General features: G+C 35.6%; 1 protein-coding gene across 1 annotated transcript in view; it reads right to left on the reverse strand.

The window, feature by feature from the left end:
• Nucleotides 1-1747: 1747 nt before the first annotated feature.
• The window catches only part of BRCA2 (BRCA2 DNA repair associated), a gene marked incomplete at both ends in the record, with an annotated part of 57726 nt that continues 36082 nt past the window's right edge, over nucleotides 1748-23391 (reverse strand). The window contains 14 exons of the mRNA XM_084235487.1: nucleotides 1748-2371; nucleotides 3192-3338; nucleotides 4821-5065; nucleotides 8533-8671; nucleotides 8758-8921; nucleotides 9149-9347; nucleotides 12581-12702; nucleotides 13426-13570; nucleotides 13674-13829; nucleotides 15338-15692; nucleotides 16184-16354; nucleotides 19978-20165; nucleotides 21231-21412; nucleotides 22084-22508. Of these exons, the coding sequence (XP_084091613.1) occupies nucleotides 1748-2371; nucleotides 3192-3338; nucleotides 4821-5065; nucleotides 8533-8671; nucleotides 8758-8921; nucleotides 9149-9347; nucleotides 12581-12702; nucleotides 13426-13570; nucleotides 13674-13829; nucleotides 15338-15692; nucleotides 16184-16354; nucleotides 19978-20165; nucleotides 21231-21412; nucleotides 22084-22508 (3262 nt within the window). The remainder of the gene's footprint in view (nucleotides 2372-3191; nucleotides 3339-4820; nucleotides 5066-8532; nucleotides 8672-8757; nucleotides 8922-9148; nucleotides 9348-12580; nucleotides 12703-13425; nucleotides 13571-13673; nucleotides 13830-15337; nucleotides 15693-16183; nucleotides 16355-19977; nucleotides 20166-21230; nucleotides 21413-22083; nucleotides 22509-23391) is intronic.

Here is a 23391-nt window from a genome sequence, read left to right on the forward strand (position 1 = left end):
TTTCCTTATATGATTCCTGAAATATCTACTTTGGCGGCATAAAAAAAATTGATTAAATGTTCCAATTTCATTTGCAGTCAGAAATAAACTATTTTTTTTTCAAATCCCATAGCACCTGACTTTATACTATTTTTTTAAACACTCAAAATTGATTTGTATTGTTTTGTGTATTATTACCTGTTTCATAAAGTTGGCATAGTGTTTTGTGTACAAAATAGGGTCGCATTAAGTGACCGCTGAATACTAAGTAACAAGAATTGCTTTTACCATTTATCCCTTATGCCGTGTACATGGTTGACTCTAAATTATTAAATTGTTAATTTCGGGGGTACTAATATCAACATACACTTAAGCTTCATACATAGTTTGAAGCTGTATGAAGTTTGAACTATGTATGAACTTTATACATAGTTTATAATTAAACCTTATAATAATTTACCTAGTTTGTGCATTAGGTCTCTCTATAATGGATAATCTAGATAGTAATGAACAATGGAGGAAGTAAAAGCAGTTCAATTTTTCTAGGATTCAAAAAACAGGGCAATTTTTATAATTCCCTCTGTTCACCTGAGACTCAAGTTTTATTCTATATTGTAGAGTGGGAATAATCAGCAGGGAAATTATTAGGATGTGAAAACAAAATTTTTTTATGAACAAAATTTAAAATCTCATTAATAAAAATGGCAGAACATTTAAGTTAAAAGGAATAGCAGAATGAAATATTATGTAAATGCTTTTTAGAAGTGAGAAGAATCATGAAGGCACAGTTAAGAAAACAAATTGCTTTTTAAAAGGATTTATTCCTGACTTTGAAATATGTTTATATTTAGATTTGAAAATGTATAAATTTATGGCATATGAGCTTCCCCATGCTATTAGCTCATTAGAATTGCTTTCTCTTCTCAAACGTAAGAAAGTAACGAATAAGAATATCATAAATTAAACTATTATCTTCTGCTCTGGTGGTTAGAAAAGAGTAAGTTTAAAATAGAGTACTTGCTGAGCTCTGTGATAGCGTTAAAAAACAAAACATATATATAGAATCAATGTCAATTTAAAAGAAAGATTTTCTCTTCAAGTTGTGGTCCAGATAATCCTGTTGTTTTTTTAAAAAAAAAAACCACTATGAAATCTGCTTCTGATTTAAAATATTTAAATTTTTAACTGAAACAGTTTACGAGATCATATTGGATGCCATAAAAAGAATTAATTGAAGGTTCTATTTTCCTTGTAGTCATGCTGACTTAAGGATGAAGAATTGGTGAAAAGAAAACACCCCTGTAATGTCTCACTCAACTTGACTTTTGATTAGGATGGAACTAGTGAACCAATGAGTGCATTAGGAAAACTGATTCATAGTGGGTTACCTCTTAAAAAAACCAACACACACAAAACCTAAAATGTGAACTAAGCTAAAAGGAATTAAGCCAAAATGCCTGTACTTTTAAATGTAGTTCATTTAATTAAGGACACAATTCTAAAAAAGAGGTATGTTTCCTTTTTGTTTGTAAAATATTATAGTAATCAAATCCAGTCATAATTTTTTCTTGATTAGTTAATAAATACACAGTTTTAAGACAAATGAAATAAAAGTATCACTATAGAAGCAGACAAAGAACATTCTAATGGTATACAAGCACTGACATAAATCTGGAAAAGTTTCCATTTCTTAGTAAACAAATGCTGATATGTAATTTGAAATTATATATTTTACAAACTGGAAAGGTTAAGAGTCAATAGCTTAGTGTCATTTTCGTTTTTGTCGCCTTTGCAATCTCTTGGAAATATTTTTTATTGTACTCACGTCCTGCATATTAGTCTCATGTTCTTCAGTAATGGCTTGGGAATTCTCCTGTTCTTTGATCACCAATTTAGTATAATGTCTTTTTGGTCCAAGAAAATCTTTTGAACTAGTGGGAGCAGTCCTAGTGGATTCGCTAGTAAGTTGATTTTCTCCTCCTGAACCAGACAAAAGGGCTTGGGTATTTATCAATGCAAGTTCTTCATCAGCTATTGAATCACTTTCTAAAAGAGAAATGTCATTAAATTTTTTAAGTGGAGTCAGCTGAGGAGAATTCAATTCTTTTTTCTTTATAGGTGTTTCATATTTGGTGCCACAACTCCGTGGCGGCTGAAATGCCTTCTGTGCAGCTGGAGAAACAAATGTACAAATGGGACTAACAGGTGGAGGTAAAGGCACTCTACTTAAGAAATCCAAGGCTCTTCTCTTTTTGCAGTTTTTGGGGTCATCAATCTCTTTTTCTTCTTTTGAAGTAATTTGGGCTAATACAGGTGTGGAAACAGACTTTCCTTTTGGCTTACAAAGGGATACTGGAGTTCGATAAATCAACTCCCTATTGGTAGGAGACACCTAATAAAAATATAAATTAATTAAAAAAAGTAGCATATATAATTATGTACTAATATATAAAAAAAGCTTTTCACTATTTAAACCACCAGTACCACATATATTCTCACTTCCCCAGTGGCTAATAATAGGTCAGATTTTTCAAGAGAGTTTCATGAAATCATTATGATAGTTTTGTATAAGAGGCTATAGCAATGATATACAAAGAAAGATGAAGACTACTTGCTGTTAAAGACAAAAAAACAGGTGGAAGACATAACTTGTGCTTTAATCTTTTTTATTAGTAACAGATTAAATAAAGATAAATATTTTAAGAACCAATTTAAGAACACAGACCTCCTGGATTCTAATATCTACTTTTCTAACTTTGTGATGTTAGGCAATTGCTTAACCTTTCTATGCCATATTTTTTGTAATTTTTATCTAATAGGGTTGTGAAAATTAAATGAGCTCTGCAGATATACTTAGCAAATGGCACTAGCCAATATTATAAATTTTGGCTTGATTTGCAGTTGTGATTTAAAGAGTTAAGTTGAGCTTAGAAATAACCCTAATTGTTAAAATAGTTCTCCTAGCAAAAGGACACAGGCATAGAGTTCTTTCAAAACACTAATACTTGGAATACTAAAAATGAAAACACTTGTTGGTAAAATTTGCCCTCAAAGAAGGTTACATTCTAGTTTTAATAACATAGAATTTCCAGATAACCATATTTTCTATATTAAGTTAAATTACATTTTACCATGTTTATTCTAGATATACACCAGAATATATTGTCTCCATATGTAGTAGTTATAAAACTTATTAAATTTACATAACTTACCAGAAACTTACTTCCTGTTCCAAGGACTGTTTGAGTAGTATGTGGCTCTGAAGTACAGTTTTTAGTCGGGGTGGAAAACTTGGGATCATTTGCATTAAGTATACGCATAAGCTTGTTTTCTGCATCATTGCAAAATACTTCAATATTCTAAGAAAACAGATTGGAAAAACTGATAAAATGTAAACCCACACATTCCTGTTTTCAGAAAGGCTTACCTTTAAAGCCAGAAATAAAAAATACAGACAAAAAAAACCAGAACGATATTGCCACTGTAGAAAAACATGCCAGTGCAAAAAACAAAACAAAACCAGAAATGAAAGGAACTTAATTGTTGGAGGGAGAAAGGAAGTATGTGTGTATATGTCAGGAAAAGAAAAAAGATAAGAGATCTTCTCAACCATCCAGTTCAATTAGCAAGAAGGTACTGGACATGGAGGTAAAAGATGGGGGCTCCAGCTCTATTTATTACCTAACACCATGAATCATCTAATATCTAAAGTTTTCCTTTGATTAGTAGTAAAATGAGAGAACTGCCTCATATCTGTTTCAAGAATTAATTGAAATAATGTGTAAGCTAAACCACATGCAATAGCTGGTTCAGAAGTCATAAATGGTTACCAACAATTTCAAATGGTTTAACTTAATTCATGAAAACATTTCCTAAAACTTCAAAATACTATGTAAATGAGTTAGGTGTCTCTGAACTGCCCTTGAATTATTTGTGAGAAAACTTGGAATGTAAATAGTAGGTACTCTGTACAGCAGCCAAATAATGAATGTAAACCATCTGCCCCTCAAATTAGAAAGCATATAAATCAGAGTGTTATTCTTACAATGTGTATTGAGTCTTTAGGTAAAATATTACACAAACTTGCTTTATATAGCTTGCTATTCTAATGTATTTAAATATAACATAAATTTTATCGATTATTAGTTAGCAATTTAAGAAATTTTATTGGGAGGCAGCACTGCATAGTAAATAATTTGGGCTCTGCTTTTAGATGGTATAAATATGAATTCTGGTTTTACCAATTTGTGTGATTTAACCTTTATGCTTCTTACTGAAAAATGTAAAAACAGTTCCCTACTTTATAAATTTGGTGGAGAATTAAATGGACAGACATAAAACAAGACTTGATAGATAACAAGCACTCAAAAAACTTTAGCTAATATTATATAATGTATAGACATTATGTATAGACATAAGCACAAAATGCATTCCCTATGATCTAGAGAAAATAAATGTAGTGTTCTATTAAGGATTATTTAAAATTGAATATATCTATAAACTGTATAAAATACCAGATTTGGAGTTTAAAAATGTAAATTTGGTGTCTAATTACACTGGTAACTACTATGAACCACAAGTAACTTAATTTAATGTGTAAATTTCCAGTTTGCCCACATGGTCTGTAGTTCTGACCATTGTGATAATTCCCTGAAAATCGTTCTTTTCTTCTCAGTAACTGTTATCCCCCATCTCCTCAGTTTCATGAGCAATTAATACATGACAATGCCACCTTATGTTAACTTTGACTATCCAATTTTTACTAGTCACCACTTCCTTGATAACTAACCATCAAAAAGGAAAATACCAAAATGAGTGGTAGTGTTCAATACTAATTTTACCTCAATAGTCTTTTTCATTTCATGGAATTTCTCTTGAAAATGTCCTTCCTTTGGACTGGCAGAAAACATGGAAAAATCTCCAGCAAATAGAATAGGAATTTCTGATTTGCATTCTGGTCGCCACTGGAGGTTGCTTGCAGCAATTAACATGTGAGGGTTCATAATGTCTTCATTAAGATCTATCCAAAACTTTACTGCCAAAAAATTATGGCATTCATCTGACAAGTAGACCAAAGGAGCGAGACCTAAAATGAATAAAAATTTTTATTGTATATGTTAGATAAATTTTACAGTGCAAGGAACTCTAGTATGTCCATTTATTTTGGTATGCTAATAGTGGAAACAAATGAAAGTAGCTACATTTACAGAAAGCTCAGGATTTCCAAAATGACCTATTGATTAAAGTGCTAAAATTTCAATGCCAATGACAACATATCTGTTATTATTATTTTTTAAAGATTTATTTATATAAGAACCGGGGTACAGGCCAGAGGTGTGAGAGGTGAGAGGATTCACCAGAGACAGTGTGGGAAACAGAACAGGCAGACTGATGAAATACACTGCTGAGGGGAGCAGTGGGCAAGACAGGAGAGGTCTGCTCGCCATGTGGGTTGATCCCTGGCTGGCTGGGGATCATGCTGCAGAGGCTGCAGATTGCTTCATAGTGCGGTGCTTAACACCTTGTGCCACCAGGGAAGCCCCAACATATCTATTATTGAGGCAGGTATTATACTGCTGGTGGGAGTACAAATTTGTGCAACCATCTGGAGAAAAAAATTGGTAATACCTAGTAAAGGAACATATGTGCTTACCTTTTCACCTAGCAACCCACTCCTAGTACTCTTCTACTCTGAATAAATAGTAAGTGAAAAAATAGTAAGATATGCTCTAGTCAGATACATGTGAACTTGTGTCAACATGAAAACACAAGGTTAAACACAAGGCCCTAGGTTATTTACTGAAGTACTGTCTGTAAATATAACTATTGAAAGCATCTTATATTAGCTCATAGGCAGGAGCAGGGTGTCTCTACACAATGGCATTATGCTGCTGTACAAAAGAATAAGGAAGATCTCTATGAATTGATTTCCAAACATAATGTAAAGTCAAAAAGGAAAAGGACAAAAGGCTAGTTTGTTACCATTCTTATAAGAAAGAGGAGGATGTGAGGACATGTATTTGTCCATTTGTGCAAAACAAATACAGGAAAAATAAACCAGAAACTTCAGGGATAGGGTGTAGGAAAAAGGAGGAACAGCATTGAATTAGTAGGGACATTGGGAGAGACATTTCTCTGAGGACGTCCTTTTGTATGTCTCTGACTCTTAGAACCACAGTGTTATTTCATATACCCTTCACAGTTTTCCATATTCCCCTAATGTCACTTCTTTCCTCTGTGTTGATCCTTAAAGTTCAAAATCCCTCCTTTCATACACCCTCAAATTCTTTGCCCTTCTTGCTTTGTGTTCTTCACCAGGTTAAACTACAAGCCTAGTTATTTACCATTTTTCACCTGCATTGTCATTTAGCATCAGGGGAAATGCAATTCAAAACCACATTGAGTTGCCATCTCATACTGGGAGAATGGCCATTATCAAGAAGACAAGAAGTAATAAGTGTTGATTGGAATGTTGACTGGTTCAGCCCCTATGAAATACAGTATGGAGGTTCCGCAAAATATTAAAAATAGACTTACCATATGATCCAGCAATTCCATACCTAAGTGTCTACCCGAAGAATGCAGAAACAATGAAGGGAAATATGCATTCCTATGTTCATGGCAGCACTATTTACAATGGCCAAGTTATGGCAAGAACCCAAGTGCCTAATGACAGAGGAACGGGATAGGAAGATATGGTTTATGTACATAATGGAATACAACTCAGCGATAAAAAGATGAACACTTGCTACATGGATGGAACTGGAGGAGATAATGCTAAGCAAAGCCAGAAGAAAGACAAATACTAAGTGGTTTCACTTACCTGTGAAATAGAGATACAAAACAAAGGGTCAGAAAAAACCAAACCAATGACAAACCCTAAAAATCTGACTGTAGAATTTAGGCTACCAGAGGCAGACACGGGAGAGTAAAGTTGGGGAGACACAATGGACTCTGGTGGAGACACAACGGACAATGGTGGAGGGCTATGGGTAACTTGGTGGTGAGTTTGGTATGGTGACTTGCATCTGAACAGGTGTGATCCTCTGCCTCTGAATCACATTTATTGTTACAAAACAATGTCACATCAATTGTGAATCAATCAATGGCAAGTGATGTCAAGCATAAAACAAACCCCAAGTTGCCCAATTAAAAAATGGGCAGCAGATCTGAAGACTATTTACTTACGAGGATATTTAGAAGATATATGGAAAAACTTAACGAGGGAGATGCAAATCAAAACCACAATGAGATATCATCTTATACCTGTGAATAGGGCATATACTAAAAAGACCCCCAACAAGAGCTGGAGAGGATGTGGAGAAAGAGGGACACTAATACAGAGTTGGTGGAAATGTAAACTGTTGCAGCCATTCTGGGAACCAGTCAGTGCCTAAAAACCTCAAAAGATGAATACCATATGATGCAGCAATCCCACTTTTAGGTATCTCTTTGAAGAGTACCAAACCATAAACTCAAATTATATGCTCCACAAAGTTAATTGTAACATTGTTAAAAGAGCTAGGATTTAGAAGCAACCTAAGTGACCACCAATAGAGGACTGATTAAAAAGATAGGGTATAGCAACACAATGGAATACTATTCATCTGTAAGGAAAGATGGAATGCTACCATTTACCACAAAATGGAAGGAGCTTGAGGAAATTATGTATGATTAAGTAAATCAGAAAGATCAAGACAAAGTTGGGATTATTTCACATATATCAGTAAAATAAAGAATCAAAGTAAAATTAGTATAAACTTGCAGACACTGATAACCAAAGTGGAGTTTCTAAGGTTAAGAGGGAGGGGAGAGCCTCCCTGGTGGCACAAGTGGTTAAGCCTCAGCACTATGAAGCAATATGCTGTCACTGCAGCATGAATTTGATCCCTGGTCAGGGAGCTAACCCACATGGTGCAGCAGATCTCTCCTGTCTTGCTTGTTGCTCCCCTCAGCAGTGTATTTCAGTGGATCCGCCTGGTCTGCTCCCCACTGTCTCTGGTAAGTCCTCTCACCCCCTACACCTCTGGCCTACACCCCAGCTCTTGTATGCATAAATCAATCTTAAAAAAAAAAAAAAGGGCGGGGCGAAGGATGAAAGGGTCAAGGGGGTAAGGTAGAGGCAAAAAAAAAAAAAAAATCTTGCAAACCAACTGTTTCCAAATTTCATGAATGGTAGTTCCAATTAATCTTTTTTCTTTAAAAGATTTATTTATTTTATACAAGAATTGGGGTACAGGCCAGATGCGCAGGAGGGTGAGAGGATTCACCAGAGACAGAGCCGGTAACAGAACAGGCAGACTGACGAAATACACTGCTGAGGGGAGCAGCGGGCGTGACAGGAGAGGTCCGCTGAGCCATGTGGGACCCTTGCCACGCTGGCAGGGATTGAACTGGCGCTGCAGAGGCTGCGAACAGCTTCACAGCAGGGTGCTCAACTGCCTGCGCCACCAGGGGAGGCCCTCCAATTAATCTTAAGGAAGACAAAATTTAAAAGAAAGTGATTTTCAAAAGCATCAATAAAAAGCTACAATTACATACACCATATATTACCTATTTTTTTCACAACAGAAATGACAAATCCTACTAGGTCAACCTCAGAACAAGGTGGTTGGAAGTCTGCATCTAATAATTTGTTGAAGTGAAGGGACTCTCTGGGCTGATAAACTTGGAGTAGAAATTCATCTGAAGCCTACAAGAAAAAAAAAAATCAGTATATGTAGATCCTATAAAGTAATATGCATTTATCAAAGTTAAAAAATTATGAAAAGTTTGTACCGGTAGTTCTTGATACTGAGTCTTTTTTGTTGCTGTTAACTGTATGTTAGCTCTTTCAGATTTACTTTTAGATTTTGATGTTGCAAGATGGTAGATTCTGTACCTTTTTCCTTCTGTTAACAGGGAACGTAAATCTGATGATGGACGCCAGATATTCAATATAACTAGAAAAACAGAACAACAACTAAAAGGAAGAACTAATAATCACTAAAATTAAAACTAAATTACTGATGACAAGAAAGATCAAAGGATATGTTTTCATTTTGTGCTCCTCTAATGTATGCTAACTTTGGACTTTTAACTAGTATTTGAAATCATTTTATTAATAAAATAATAATGTTAATAAACTAATAATTTCTAACTTAACAAAACAAAAAATTCACATACTGACCTGAATATTTTTCTTTTTTTTCATAGCTTATGATACGTAACTTCCACACAGTTTTAACATCCCTTGATAAAATTTGTTCCCCTTGTTCAGCAGATTCCATAGCCTTCCTGAATTCCAACTGGATCTGTGCTTGCTTCTTATCATTCAACATCTGTCTGTGATTATTCAAGGCTCTTAACTGCTCCTCACTAAAATAATCCTGTGATTTAATATATTAAGGCAGATGATTAACATAAAAAGCAAGCAAGACAAAAATGTCATCTACTGTAAATGAATCCCTTTAAATGGTGATAAAATACAACAGAATTGAGTTCACTTTAAGTGTGTAACAACATAAAAATTGAGATTAGTGTACTTAGCTTATCACATAACATATTTTCAGGTGCTTCAAGCTGTTTATTAATACTTGTGACAAATTTTTTCTTGGACCAAAATAACCCCCTATCTATGAAGATACTTAAAAAATCATAATCATTCAACATCAACCTTATAAATGGCTATATTTGACTATTTGCTATATATGAGAAATGGATGTTTGCTTTTTAAAAAATTTTATTTTTGCAAAGAGATATGGGGGTGAGAGGATTCACCAGAGACAGAGTGGGGAGTAGAACAGGCAGACTGACTGAAATACACTGCTGAGGGGAGCAGCTCGCAAGACAGGAGAGATCCGTGGTGCCATATGTGGGTAGCTCCTTGGCCAGGGACTGAATTTGGGCTATAGAGGTTTTAGCACTGAGATTTAACCCCTGGCACACCAGGGAGGCCTGAGTATGTGTTTTAATGCATTAATTTTGTATGGTAAATGCATTACGTTATCTAATCTTTATAATAACTATAATATCTATGGGCAGATTACTATTATTGTTTCCATGAGATACATGATGAAACTGAGGTACAGAGAGAATTAATAACTTGCAAAGGCATATAGGTAAGGATTGACTAGAGAATCCTCATTCTTAGACCTCAGCAGAATTTCACTAAATCTCCATGGAACAATAAGTACAATTTATTTATTTTAAAAATATTTATTTATGCATACAAGAACTGGGGTACTGGACAGAGGTGTGGGGGGTGCAAGGATTCACCAGACACAGAGTGGGGAACAGAACAGGCAGACTGAAATACACTGCTGAGGGGAGCAGCGGGCGTCAGGAAAGGTCTGCTGCGCCATATGGGTAGCTCCCTGGCCAGGAATCGAACTCATGCTGCAGTGGCTGTGGTTAGCTTCACAGGTTGCGTCTTAACCCCTTGTGCCACCAGGGAGGCTCAATAAATACAATTTAAAACAGACATGTACTATAAATATTTTTGCGTCTACATTTTCTCCCAACCATTTCAGCAAATTACTCTTCGTACATCATGAAAATCTTACCTAGAATATTATAGAGGAAAAGTAAAATAGGAAATGGAACCCTGATTCATAATGTACTAAGCTGCTGCTAAACATTTTAATATCCTAATTTACATTGGGAAGGGAGACCATGAAATTCTATGTATCCTGCAAAGGTCTTTCTAATATGTAGAGTCTTTAGTTTAAACATGAATTAAAAATAAACAGATATCAATTGTGATTTCAAAAGTTCCACAGTATATAACACTGTCACTGAAAACAAATCCACTTGAAGGTTTATTTTAGAAATTAATGGCTATATTTGCCTTCAAGAATTACAATAATCTTATTGAAGTGAAATCTCAGAGTACCATATAAACTTAGAACTGTAAAAATAGCCATTCATGGACCTTTCCTTAAAAGAAAGTGGGAATGATGCCTAAGAGATAAATCATTTGTTCAGTGATTTAGTACAAAGTGGAGGAGGGCAAGGTCTACAACTTAGTCCTTCAACTTTCATTTTACCCTCTTATTTCTTCTTCATAGGTAAATTCCATAAAAGGAAATCAGACTAAAGTATTTTATTAAATTTTGTAGATGAAAATTAAATTATCTTCACGATGACTCAGAGAGCACGAGCTTCATAAATATAATAAAAGAGGTGGAAGCAAAACATTTTTCAGGATAGCATAATAAAGGTTTTTAATTTCTAGAATTATATCATGTATACTCAAAGGATTTTAAATTATTCCTTTCTCTTAGGGAGAATCTGAGTTGTAACATTTGGTAATACGAGGGAATTCTATTCAGAATAGCATGCTCACTCTCCTAATGGAGAATTATTTTTGTAGTCCCACTATTTAGTATTGTCAGGCTATATATGAGATTTATAAAATCATCAAATAAATGAGATAATTCAGTAAGTAAATGTTTTCTAAAATTTCCCCTCCCCTCCCTATGTAGCAAACAAATTCTAGAATCTGTGTTACACACAAACACACACACACATACACACTCAGGTGTCCAAAGATTTAGGAAATAGCTTATCTTATATATGGTAAGATAACACGTGGAACTTTTTAACAGGACACTTTTACATAGACTATCTAATTTGATTCTAAGATAATATATTTTATTGCTATTGTGCCCAATTTGTTTAGCTAATAAATGGTAGATCTTGTGATATTTCCAATACATTGTGTTCTTCTGAAACTTCTACCTAAGTACCCTTAAAATAGAGGATTATGAAATAAACTCTTAAGAGCTGAGAACAAGGAAACTAAGACACTACTTTGAAAGTACTTGTTTTACATTTAAAAAAAAGTCTTGTTTACATATTAAATCACCTTTGTTTAATATATAAAATTAGTTAATCTGCTCATCCTCTGCTTGGTATAGAATCACATACCACATTGGTTTGACAGATCACTGAGGACCCTAGAAATGCACACATCCCCATTGTAAAACACAGCATTTTAATATACTCCTTCCTGTAATTCAGAAGATAGGACAGCTTTTCATATTTAAGAATGAACATAAAACTCCTTCCACACCCTCTTGTTAGACCTTGCTAGACTAACTGTCCTGCTATTGAGTTCTCAGGCTAACAGAAATTCAGTTAATCACAAGTGAGAAACATATTCTCTACCATGCAGAGGTTTCCTATCTTCAGATAGTGGCTCCAGAACCAGCTTACACCTGATAGCCAGGCAGGCACGGATGGCAGAAGTTATCTAGGTCTCATTAGCCTACTAAAATGCATACCCCTGGGATGGAGACGCAAGATGCCAATGTATGCATAGACTCATAAAGTAATGTATGAGGTAGCATGTAGTGTTTTTGTATATGCCTAAGTAGAGTCCTGCCCAAAATATGCTATCGTGTAACTCCCTGCTACCTTTCCTGGTAATCAATCCTATAAAAGCAGGAACCACACTACTCTTAGGTTGGGAGAGCACAGCCCTGGATACTTCCTGCCTCTAGCGTACTGTGTATTGCACAATTAAAGTTCCTCATTTGAAACCTCAAAATTTGTGGGGGCTTAATGGTTGAAGACAGACAAGGACCCTGAGGAATCAGTAACACTTTTACTGTCTCACCTCAAGGTCACTTGGATCTGGGGCATTCTTGACTGCTTCATAAATTTCTGCACCATCTTGCAGAGCACAGATTTGCTGTCTCGTTAGTGCACATGATGGTATACACTGTTTTCTTATATTTTCTAGGGAAAAAAGTACCAGCAATTAGCTAAGCCACAAATTTAAGAACACTGAAAATTAGAGAGCCAAGTAAAAATACCCAAAGAATAAAGGCTGAAAAACAGTCATTTATCTGTTGAAGTATTTTAGGAAAATTTGAAACAAGTACATTCATGGTTTAATAAATCATACAAAGAGTGAAATTTGTAAATTAAGTAAACACTTTCATGATTCACATAATCATAAAAACAGAATAAGTCAGTAATAATTTTAAACAACAAATGTGCAAAAGTTATATAATGTAGATTCATGCAAAAGTTATATAATGTAGGTAAGAACATTGACTTAATGATAAATAGCTTAGTGGAAAATAACTTGATAGCTCTTAACTGTTAATGTCTAATACCAAAAAAGATACTACAGTTTACCACTGAAGCTTCTGATGGTTTTCTTAATTTCTGAAAACTGTTGTGGGTATATAATGTTTTATTGCCTAATGTAATTTTATAAGTATCTAAAGGCTAAGTGCTGAATAAAATGTGATTATTTGGGGCCAGTTCAATGCTTATCTGTATATATGTGTAATAATATATTTTAAACAGTGAAAAAAAAGTTTCAGAATTAGAAAAATAACTATTATTCAAAATAAAATTCACCCAATTACAAAAATCAAATTAGGAGACTCTGAAACTGTTAGCACAAAAAGAAAACAAACAAAAATCCTGATAACATACAACTCATTTTACCTTCATGCTCTTCAAATTCTGCTTGAATTTTAGTGAATAAGGCTTCTAGTTTCTTTTGTTGGGCTTCTGCATATTTTGTGGCCTCCTTTTCCTCTTCTCTTTCATTTCGAAGTATGTATAATCCACATGATGTCTTCTCCAACCACTGTAATAATATGTCAAACAAAAATTCAGGAGAGGGAGGGCTCATTAAAATTATTTGTCTCAAAATAAAGAAGTACACAGAACATTTTAAGAATGTATCATACCTGTATAGGGTATGCTCTTTGAATAATTACATCAACACAACCAACATTTCCTCCATCACTGAAAAGTGATGACAAGGGGAGAGGAAAAGGTCTTGGATCAGGAGAGAATCCAAGTTTGGCATACCAGCAAGCAGGCCGAGTACTGTTAGCAGAAATCTGGACAAATTCAGGAATAAACAGATTTATAACACAAATATATGTAATTCTATTTCATATTTCATAACATTTTTTATTCTTTTAGGGTTGCTTTACAAACATTTATTTTAAAAAGTCAACTAATTAGGAAAGTGGATAAAAATGATGAAAATGAAAATACTTTAAAAATACAGTATCTTAAAAAATTGTTTATGATGCTATAAAATTTTTAACATTAGGCAATTATTGAAAGAGACTTCAATTTAATTAGGAGCTATTAATACACATTTACTTACCTGGCTTCCCACAAAAAAATCTACAAGGACAAAGAGAATTGTAGAGGATAGTTGATGACATATTACCAAAATTTTGGAATGCAGAAATTTATGAAGCAGTTAAAAATCTGTTGGACAAGTGGCAACTCATAAAGCAGTCTGAGAATGATTACAGTTAATAAATACAGCAAACATTCACCAAACACTTATTATGGTGGCCTGGCACTTGTTAAGTGCTTTATATTCATTAACTTTTTTTTTTTTTAAAGATTTATTTATTTATTTATACAAGCACTGGGTACAGTCAGAAGCGTGGGACGGTGAAAGAATTCACCAGAGTCAGAGCGGAAAACAGAGGAGGCAGACTGACTAAGTACACTGCTGAGGGGAGCAGCGGGCGGCAGCAGAGGTCTGCGCACCATGTGGGACCCTCGCCCCGTGGCCAGGGAACGAACCGGTGCTGCAGAGGCTGCGGGCAGCCTCTCAACCCAGGGCTCAACCGCTGTGCCACCGGGGAGGCCCTATATTCATTAACATTTAAACTTAACAGCTTATCCCGATTTTTCAGACAACAAAACTGAAGTATAAGGGGAATTACACAGGCTGCCCTAGGTTTCTCAGTTATTGACCTTCTATTTAGCCAATAAGAAACAAAATGACATTAGGAAAACTCTCCAGAAATTGGAGGAAACAGGGAACTAATGAAGGTAGGAATATGAGATATGGCTGAAAATAGGAGGAATGTTTGAAATTTTGTATAAAATTAGTTAAGATCTCAGATTTCCTTTCATATTCCAAGTAGCCAGGTGATCATTCTTCCCTCACACCAAAAAACACAGGAGTTTTTGGAAGGAGTCTACCACTTACACTAAGATTACAGTATATTTTTAAGAAATTCAGCACCCTGGGGCCTTCCTGGTGGCCTAAGGGTTAAGTCTCAGTGCTATTACCACTATGGCCTGAGTTCGATTCCCAGCCAGGCACAGCAGACCTCTCCTGTCTTACCTACTGCTCCCCTTAGCAATATATTTCAGTAAAACTCACCTGTTTTGCCCCCACCTCTGTCTCTGGTGAATCTTCTCACCCCCTGTACCTCTGGCCTATACCCCAGTTCTTCTATGCCCTTCCCCCAAAAGAAAGTTGAGCATCCTCATATAGGTGTAAGTAAATGAAAAAAATTTTATGCAAAACCTCTGTAATTTAACTGAATCAGTGATTTAATTTTTACAAAGTTTACGCTTTAATTTAATTTACCTTTAACATAACAGTTTCTGGGGCTTCAAGAGGTGAACAGGCATCAGGAGAGCCCACCAGTTCTGCTCCATGGATAATGATCTTCTGACCCACAGTCAGTCTACCATTGTTTAAGAGAGCTAAGAGGGGAGGGTCTAACTGGGCCTTGATAGCATACCATCCATCTGTAAGTTCAATAATGTTCCCTTTTTTGGTATCCACAATACTAGTTTTACTGCAAGAAGGTTCAGATATATTTGTGCTTGATGAAATTATTTCAGATATACAGAGAACAAGTGTTTTTGCAGCGGTGTCATCCCTTTCCATTATCTTTTTTATAGCTGATCTTCTGCTTCTATCAATTTCCGTATCATATCTAAAAAAGAAAAATGTGTACTTTAGGAATTACAAGTCCAGAATTACATTAAAAAAAAGTCATCAATATAATTGAGAATGAAAATTAATCATTTTTACTGAAGAAACAGTGACAGAGAATTTAAAATTTGGTAACTAGTAATATATTTAAAAAATTAAATATTAAAACCAAAAATGCAAAAAAATTTGCAATTTCTGAAGAGTGAATTAAATTAGTAATTCTTATTCTTCTCATATGCCAAGATGTTAATGGGGGGAGGTGGAGGGAAGCAAGAGGTATACAAATGTGTGACTTCACTTAAGTGGGGTCTTGGGATGACAAGAGAACTACTCTGTACAACATGAATAGAAGGGAGGGATGGCGACTATCACCAACAACTGGCTCATGGTGACTGTCACCAACAACTGGTTCTATGACACTAAAATCACAGACTATACAGAAGTCTGCATCAAATCAGCATGTGATTATATACCTTAATGCTTTAAACTTGCCTGTATTTTAGTTGAAGCAGCACTCTCTCAGGGTTTAGGCATCTATTAGCAAATTGCTTAGGAAAGGCAAATTCCATAGCTGCCAGTTTCCATATAATCCATCTATAGTGATTATAGACCCAAACTCGTGAAATAAGCTTTGGATCCACACCTGGGGTGTCACACAGAGCACTGAAAAAATGAAGGTAGAATAATGTAATAAAAACACATACAATGATACAAGTTCAATAGCCACTACTATTTTGTGCACTAAAAATTACATTGTACAAGATTGTTTAATAAGTTTATGTGTTAATGTAAAATCAAGAAGGAATGTAGTTTCAGAAAATTGTATGACATGTATCAAAATAGGCCGATAAAAGCTTCCTCACTGCACATATTAGTCAACACAATTATTTCAAAAGAAAAGTGAGATCCTTAAAATTATTTTAGTTAGGTTACATTTCTTATAAAAGAGGTTGTTTTTAGGGCCTCCCCTGGTGGCGCAGTGGTTGAGCGCTGGGCTGTGAGGCTGCTGCAGCGCCGGCTCAGTCCCTGGCCACCCGCGAGGGTCCCACATGGCGCGACAGACCTCTCCTGCCGTGCCCACTGCTTCCCTCAGCAGTGTATTTCGTCACTCTGCCTGTTCTGTTCCCCACTCTGGCTCTGGTGAATTCTCTCACCCTCCCGCGCTTCTGACTGTACTCAGTGCTTGTATAAATCACTCAATCAATCAATCAATCTTTAAAAAAAAAAAAGAGTTGGGGAAAAAAAAGGTTTTTTTTAAAATGTTTTTTTTTTTTTTAAATAGAGGCATGTTTTATTTATTTGTTTGTTTGTTTTGTTTATACATGCACTGGGTACAGTCAGAAGCGCGGGAGGGTGAGAGAATTCACCAGAGCAGGGAGCAGAGCAGGCAGAAAGACCGAAGCACACTGCTGAGGGGAGCAGCGGGCGGCAGGAGAGGTCTGCGAGCCATGTGGGACCCTCCTCAGGTGGCCGGGGAGCAGCCGGGGATCGAGCCGGCGACCTCGCCGGCAGCTTCGCAACCCAGGGCTCAACCGCTGCGCCACCGGGGAGGCCCAAAAAGAGGTTGTTTTAAGGTCACCTAAGAAATCCCTTTTCTAGTCCTGGTGCCTCTCTGCTCAAATCTCTAATTTCTCTTTCCTTTCCCATTTTCACACTAAGAAAACAAATAATTAAAAGAGAACTTCCAGAGGCTTCCACCCTCACATCTACCAATCCAACAATGCCTATGCTTTTTTTTTATTATTATTTTTTTAAAGATTTATTTATTTATTCATACAAACACTGGGTACAGTCAGAAGCACGGGAGGGTGAGAGAATTCACCAGAGCCAGAGTGGGGAGCAGAGCAGGCAGAAGGACCAAAGTACACGGCTGAGGGGAGCAGCGGGCGGCAGGAGAGGTCTGTGCACCATGAGGGACCCTCCTCTGGTGGCCGGGGAGCAGCCGGGGATCGAACCGGCGCCGCGGAGGCTGCGGGCAGCTTCGCAACCCAGCGCTCAACCGCTGCACCACTGGGGAGGCCCAATGCCTCTGCTTTTATAGTTCATATTTTCCTTACATTTGCACACCAGCTCCCCTCTTGTCTGGACAAGGACAGTGACTGAGCAAAAGGTCTCTCTCTCCTGATCACCCCTTTCATCTGGATGATTTCCATCAGCATAATTAATACTTTTTTATACTTTAAAAACAAACTAAACAAAACTAACATCCTTTGATCCTACTTCCCTCTGCAGATACTGTCCTCTTTGCTTCTCTTTTTACCAATTCTTAATAGAATGAACTGTATTCTCCCTCTCTAACACCTCTTCTTCCACTGCCCTTTTATTGCATTCTGATCAAGCTTTCACCCCACCAATCTACTGAACAATTTTTATTAGGGTTAGTAATGACCTCTCCATTGCTAAACCCAGCGTCAATTCTCAGTTCTCATCTTACTTTACCAATCAACAGTAACTGATATAGTTAGTCCTTCATTAGTGCCTGCAATTCTATCTTTACTTGGTTTACAACACACCACACTGACGTTTATTTCTAGTATTTGTGTTGCTCTTTCTCAGTATCTTTCATGGCATTATATTCCATCTCTATGTGACAACTCTTACATTGATTTTGTTGGCTTATATCTTAAATCTAATGGCAAAATTGTTGGCATCATTCTTAACCTCCTTCTTCTCTCATATTCTTTATATTATCCTTGAGCAAATCCCAAAGGTGTCACCTTCAAAATATATCCAGAATTCAACTGCCTTTTACCAACTCTGCTGCCATCTCTTTGGTCCAAGCTATCATTTCTCATGTGGATTACTACAATTGTTTTTTTAAGATGGTATTTCTGCTTCCATCCTTGCCCCTTTCTATAATCGGATCACAACAGCAGCCAGTCATTCTTTCAAAAATATCTCAGATAAGAACAAAGAGGGAAGGAAGCATAACGGTTTCTGGTGGTGGACTAAGAGTTATTGGGCAGTAGGTGCACTACAAGGCAATCCTTGACAGGGGGGATTTTAATGTTACCTCAATTAAAAAATTTTAAAAAACAAAACATCTCAGATCACGTCACCTCTCTGCTTTATACATTCTAGTGGCTTAAACAGAATAAAAGTGGTTAGAGACTCTACCCTCAACATGAAGGAATAGAGAGGTTGGGGTCATCCTCTCCCTCAAAAACAACTACTAAAAAAGTAATATTTGCTCATAGGAATATCCAGATTCTCTTTTCTGTCTGTAGAGTCCTAAGACTTCCCCACAGAGATCTTGAACCAAGGTTAGTGGTGACTGAGGGGAAGGAATAGGAGGAAGTCAAGAGGAGAGTGACTGGGCTGAGAGTTAATTACCCAAAGCCATGGCTGGGGAAACCTGGAACATTTTGAAATTCTCTGGAGAAACTTTGCTCACATGCAAGTGGATGCAGACCTAACCCAGGGCAGTGGGAACTCTAGAGCAAAATAGCAATATAGGCCCACATAAAAAAACCAAGAAAACCTCAAGTTAATCTAACACTGAAGCTAAAGGAACTAAAAAAGAACAAAAGCATCCAAAAACAAATATGTGGAAAGAAATAATAAAAATTAAAGCACAGATTACGTGAAAGAGAAAACAAAAAGTTCAAAAAATCAGAGAAACCAAAAAGTAAGGGCACCAACAGCTTTCCTGCCCACCTGTGACTATGCAGGTGCCTCTCTTTTTCTTTCTTCATTTCCTAATAAACCTGTTCTTCTAAAATGTTAAAAAAAAAGGGGGGGGTGGGGCACCAGAGTAAAGTTTCCCATCTCTTGCCATTGGCATAAAGTAATATCTTTCTGATAGCAAAAATTTTAAATTATGTTTCTTATTAGAATCATAAGAAGTTCTATAGTTTCTCACTTATTAATGTTTTATGGCACTAGAGTTTACTAGTTTACTGTTTGAGCATTTCTGATTAACTTTTAACATTTACATGTTTATTGAAATACCCTATGAAAGAATGATATAAATGTGTTTGTGTATTTGTTTATGATAAGGCCAATTCAAACTTTATTTTTCTGATGTCTTATTTTGTAAATGCATTCAAAATGGTCATTTTAAGAAAAAGCAATTCATTAATTAGATTAATCCCCAAACAAACTATAACTCACTCTTTAAAATATTTCAACAGAATGTCAATTGAATAATGCACTGAAATGAATTCAATGCATAAAAATTGATTTCTGGGCAACTTTTTAAGTTCAAGAGAGAGATAAGAAAACAAAAATGTGGAACTTGTGAGATAAAGATGGATGGTAGAATATATAATTTAATGCAAGAATACCTATAAAATTCTTCTTTGCCAGCCTTTCCATCATTGGAGGGTATGAGGAATCCACCATCAGCCAACTGAATGCCCTTTTCAGTCCATAAACTTTCCTTACCAAAATAATCCTGCGTGTGAAACTGAAAAGACTCTGCATTTTTGCTGTTAATTCTTACACAATGTTTAGAAATACCAAACATATATAGCTGCAGGAAAAAAAAAGAAAAATTGATGAATGGAAAACAAAATCATACAAAAAACATAGTTCAGAGAATGAAAATAAGCTAAAACTGAATACTATAAAAAATGTTATATAGCTATTAGTATGTTCAGAGCTATGATTTGTTCACATAAGTTTAATGAAACTATATATATGAAAATATTTAACTTATTTACTGGAAGCTAAAAATCTTAACATGAGTGATCCACATATTCAAGAGTCTGCTACACCTTTTTCATAACCGTTGTGTATGTATTTCCTGTTCTATCTGCTATAGGAGGTTATTGTAGGGATAAAAAAATGAATGCTTTGAGAAACTTTTTAAGTCAAAATAAATTAGAAAGGAAAGAACAGTGAAAAGTTTAAGTATTTGGAGATCAGATTTCTATACAGGCCTGGCCTACTTTCAAAGCACATGAGTAACTCCAAAATATCTTTTTCTTTTATCAAACTTGACTATGGAGTCTGACTCATAGTTTTGGAATTGTGGCTCTTCCACTTACTAGTAAAATGACATTGGGACAGTTATTAAATCTGTACTTCAGAGCATTTATCTATAAAATGATGGACAAAATAATAGTGACTTTGAGAATGCTTAGAAAGATTTACCTATAAGCAACATATGTACAGTGTCCAGGAGTGCTTAGTACATACAAAATAATAAATGCTAACTATTATCAGTATTATTTTCACCTCTCTACTACCTAAAATTCGAACAAAATAGGACTGCCTTAATAAAAATCCTCTTTTAAAAATGTATATGGCTATTAGCAGGTTCAGGGCTATGATCTATTCACCCAAGTTCAATAAAACTTTCCTGACAGTAAGCAGTTATTAAGCAAGCTTTGAAGGGGAAACAGAAATAGTATTTTGAAGTTCAGATCACCCTGGTATGACTAGGCAGCAGAGGAGGTTGTAGCCTGACTAGGAAGCATGCTTTCATTCACCCATCCCTCCATGGATGTCTTTTTAACAGATCTTGGAAATGTTAGTTAATAAAATAAAATTACATTTGCTACTAAAGTGCTTGGTATTATATACAAAAGCATACCTGTTTATGAGAAAATGCAGAGGGAAGTTGGCCTCCTACTGCTACTTTCAGAGAGATTCTAGTCATAGAGGATGTTTTTGCAAGATACAGACTGCCTGGTTGTGGAAAAATACATTGTCTTTGTTTCTTTTTAATTCGTAAGTCCTGTATATCTCTGGCATTCTGAAGAGTTGAAGTTAAATCTATTAAAGAATAATTAGCAAAAAAAAAATTGAATATAAAATTTAAAAACTACATCTTTGTTTTACAAAATTATATTTATCAATTTGCTCTAGTTTCAAATCTTCAAGAAGGAAAAAGATTTCAACTTACAAAGAATAGAAATAGTTTTTTATTTCAAATTTGAAAATAGTCTGATAAAATATGTTGCAATGGCAATCCTAGATTGTGTGTCTAATAGCTTTTTAAAAATAAAGTCCTTAGTCGTTATCTTTGAAAGAAAACAGACAAATTCAAACCTAATCTTTGGACTTAGAAAAATTTAAAGCATTAAAAACATTTAAACATTTAAAGCAGGGCCTCCCCTGGTGGCGCAGCGGTTGAGAAGGTGCAGCCTCTGCAGCTCTGGTTCGATCCCCGGCTGCTGGCAAGGGTCCCACATGGCGCGCAGACCTCTCCTGCCGTGCCCACTGTTCCCCTCAGCAGTGTATTTTCGTCAGTCTGCCTGTTCTGCTCCCCGCTCTGGCGAATTCTCTTACCCTCCCATGCTTCTGACTGTACCCAGTGCTTGTATAAATAAATAAATAAATCTTAAAAAAAAAATTAAAGCATTAAAAATCCTCAAGGCATTATTTAATGTGAGAAACAGACAAATGAAAGGCAAAAATGTGTCACACAAATTTTCATACTATACCTAAAGTCTCTTCACTCTCAGTGAAAACTGTAGTTGCTGCTTGACTAGTGTTATTTTTGTTCCATTGATGAATTTCACTGTCAATAATATTTTCACTATCACCAGAGCAACGTTCATCTGTGTTTTTTGGTTTGTATTTATTTTCCTCCAATTTAGTAATCCTGCTAACAAACTGTTCAGTTCTGTGAAACTGTGATTTAGTTTTAAAAGGTGGAACAAATACTTTCATGAGTTTGCCTGTAGTAATTGAGTGTTTCCTTTTTTCATTTCTTGTGACAGAAACTTCATAAGGCTGTTCTGAAATTGGTAAATTGCTTGAAGATTTTTCCAAAGTCAGATGTGTATAAAAATGAGATTTAGAAAGAAATTCCTGACAAGGTGCGGCAAAATTTGGACGCTGTATTTCTGGCCGTTTCTTAGCTGTGCTACAGTTGGGTAGAAAACATTTATAAAAGTTTGATTATTCACTAGTAAATAGGTCTTCAATAGCTTACTTGGCAATCCTATCCTGAGACTATTTTGCATTCATCATAGCTGACGTTTCAAAATACCACCCTTTCCAAATCTATATTGTATATATAACTAGCTCAGATATATATGTATGCGCACACACACACACACACACACACTCTCCCAGTCTTTGACTTTACCTCCAACTTCATATAATAAAATAGTAAATCAAACATGGATCTTCTATTTTTCCCTCTCCAGTTCTATCACAGAACTCCTTATTTATCTGCTTTACCAAAGAAGCATATTTGTCCTCTTCTCAAGGCCAATAACTTCACCTGCAGTCTTGACACCATCTAGTAATTCAGTATCCTTAGGAATCTCACTCCATTCTTTCAACTATGATTCTACCTCTTTCTTTTCACTTTCTGCCACCTGCTTGTATTTTTCATTACTTCTTTCATTTAGCCAGAAATCCTCACCCATCCTTAAAAGATCCTTTACTCAGCCTTAATTCCACTTTAAGCTTATACTCATTGTTATCTTCCCCTTCATAACAACCTTCTGAAATAGGTAATCTTAACTAGCCATTTTCACTTCAATTTCCACTCATTGAACACTTATTTCTCTCACTACTCTAGAAATTGTTCTCAATACCTAACAAGCTCCAAGATGCCAAAATGAAATTGCTTCTTGAGTAAACTCATTCTACTCGACCTCTCCACAACTGTCAGTTGTTTTCCTTCTTAAAATTCTTACCATTAATATCAACACATTTGTCTCTTGATTTCTTTTTCTTCCTTCTTTTCTCTTTCTGACTGTTAAAAATATTCCTGTCCCTAAATTTTAACTTCTTCC

The sequence above is a fragment of the Talpa europaea genome (genome assembly GCF_964194135.1).
Source record: "Talpa europaea genome assembly, chromosome: 6".
NCBI lineage: Eukaryota > Metazoa > Chordata > Mammalia > Eulipotyphla > Talpidae > Talpa > Talpa europaea.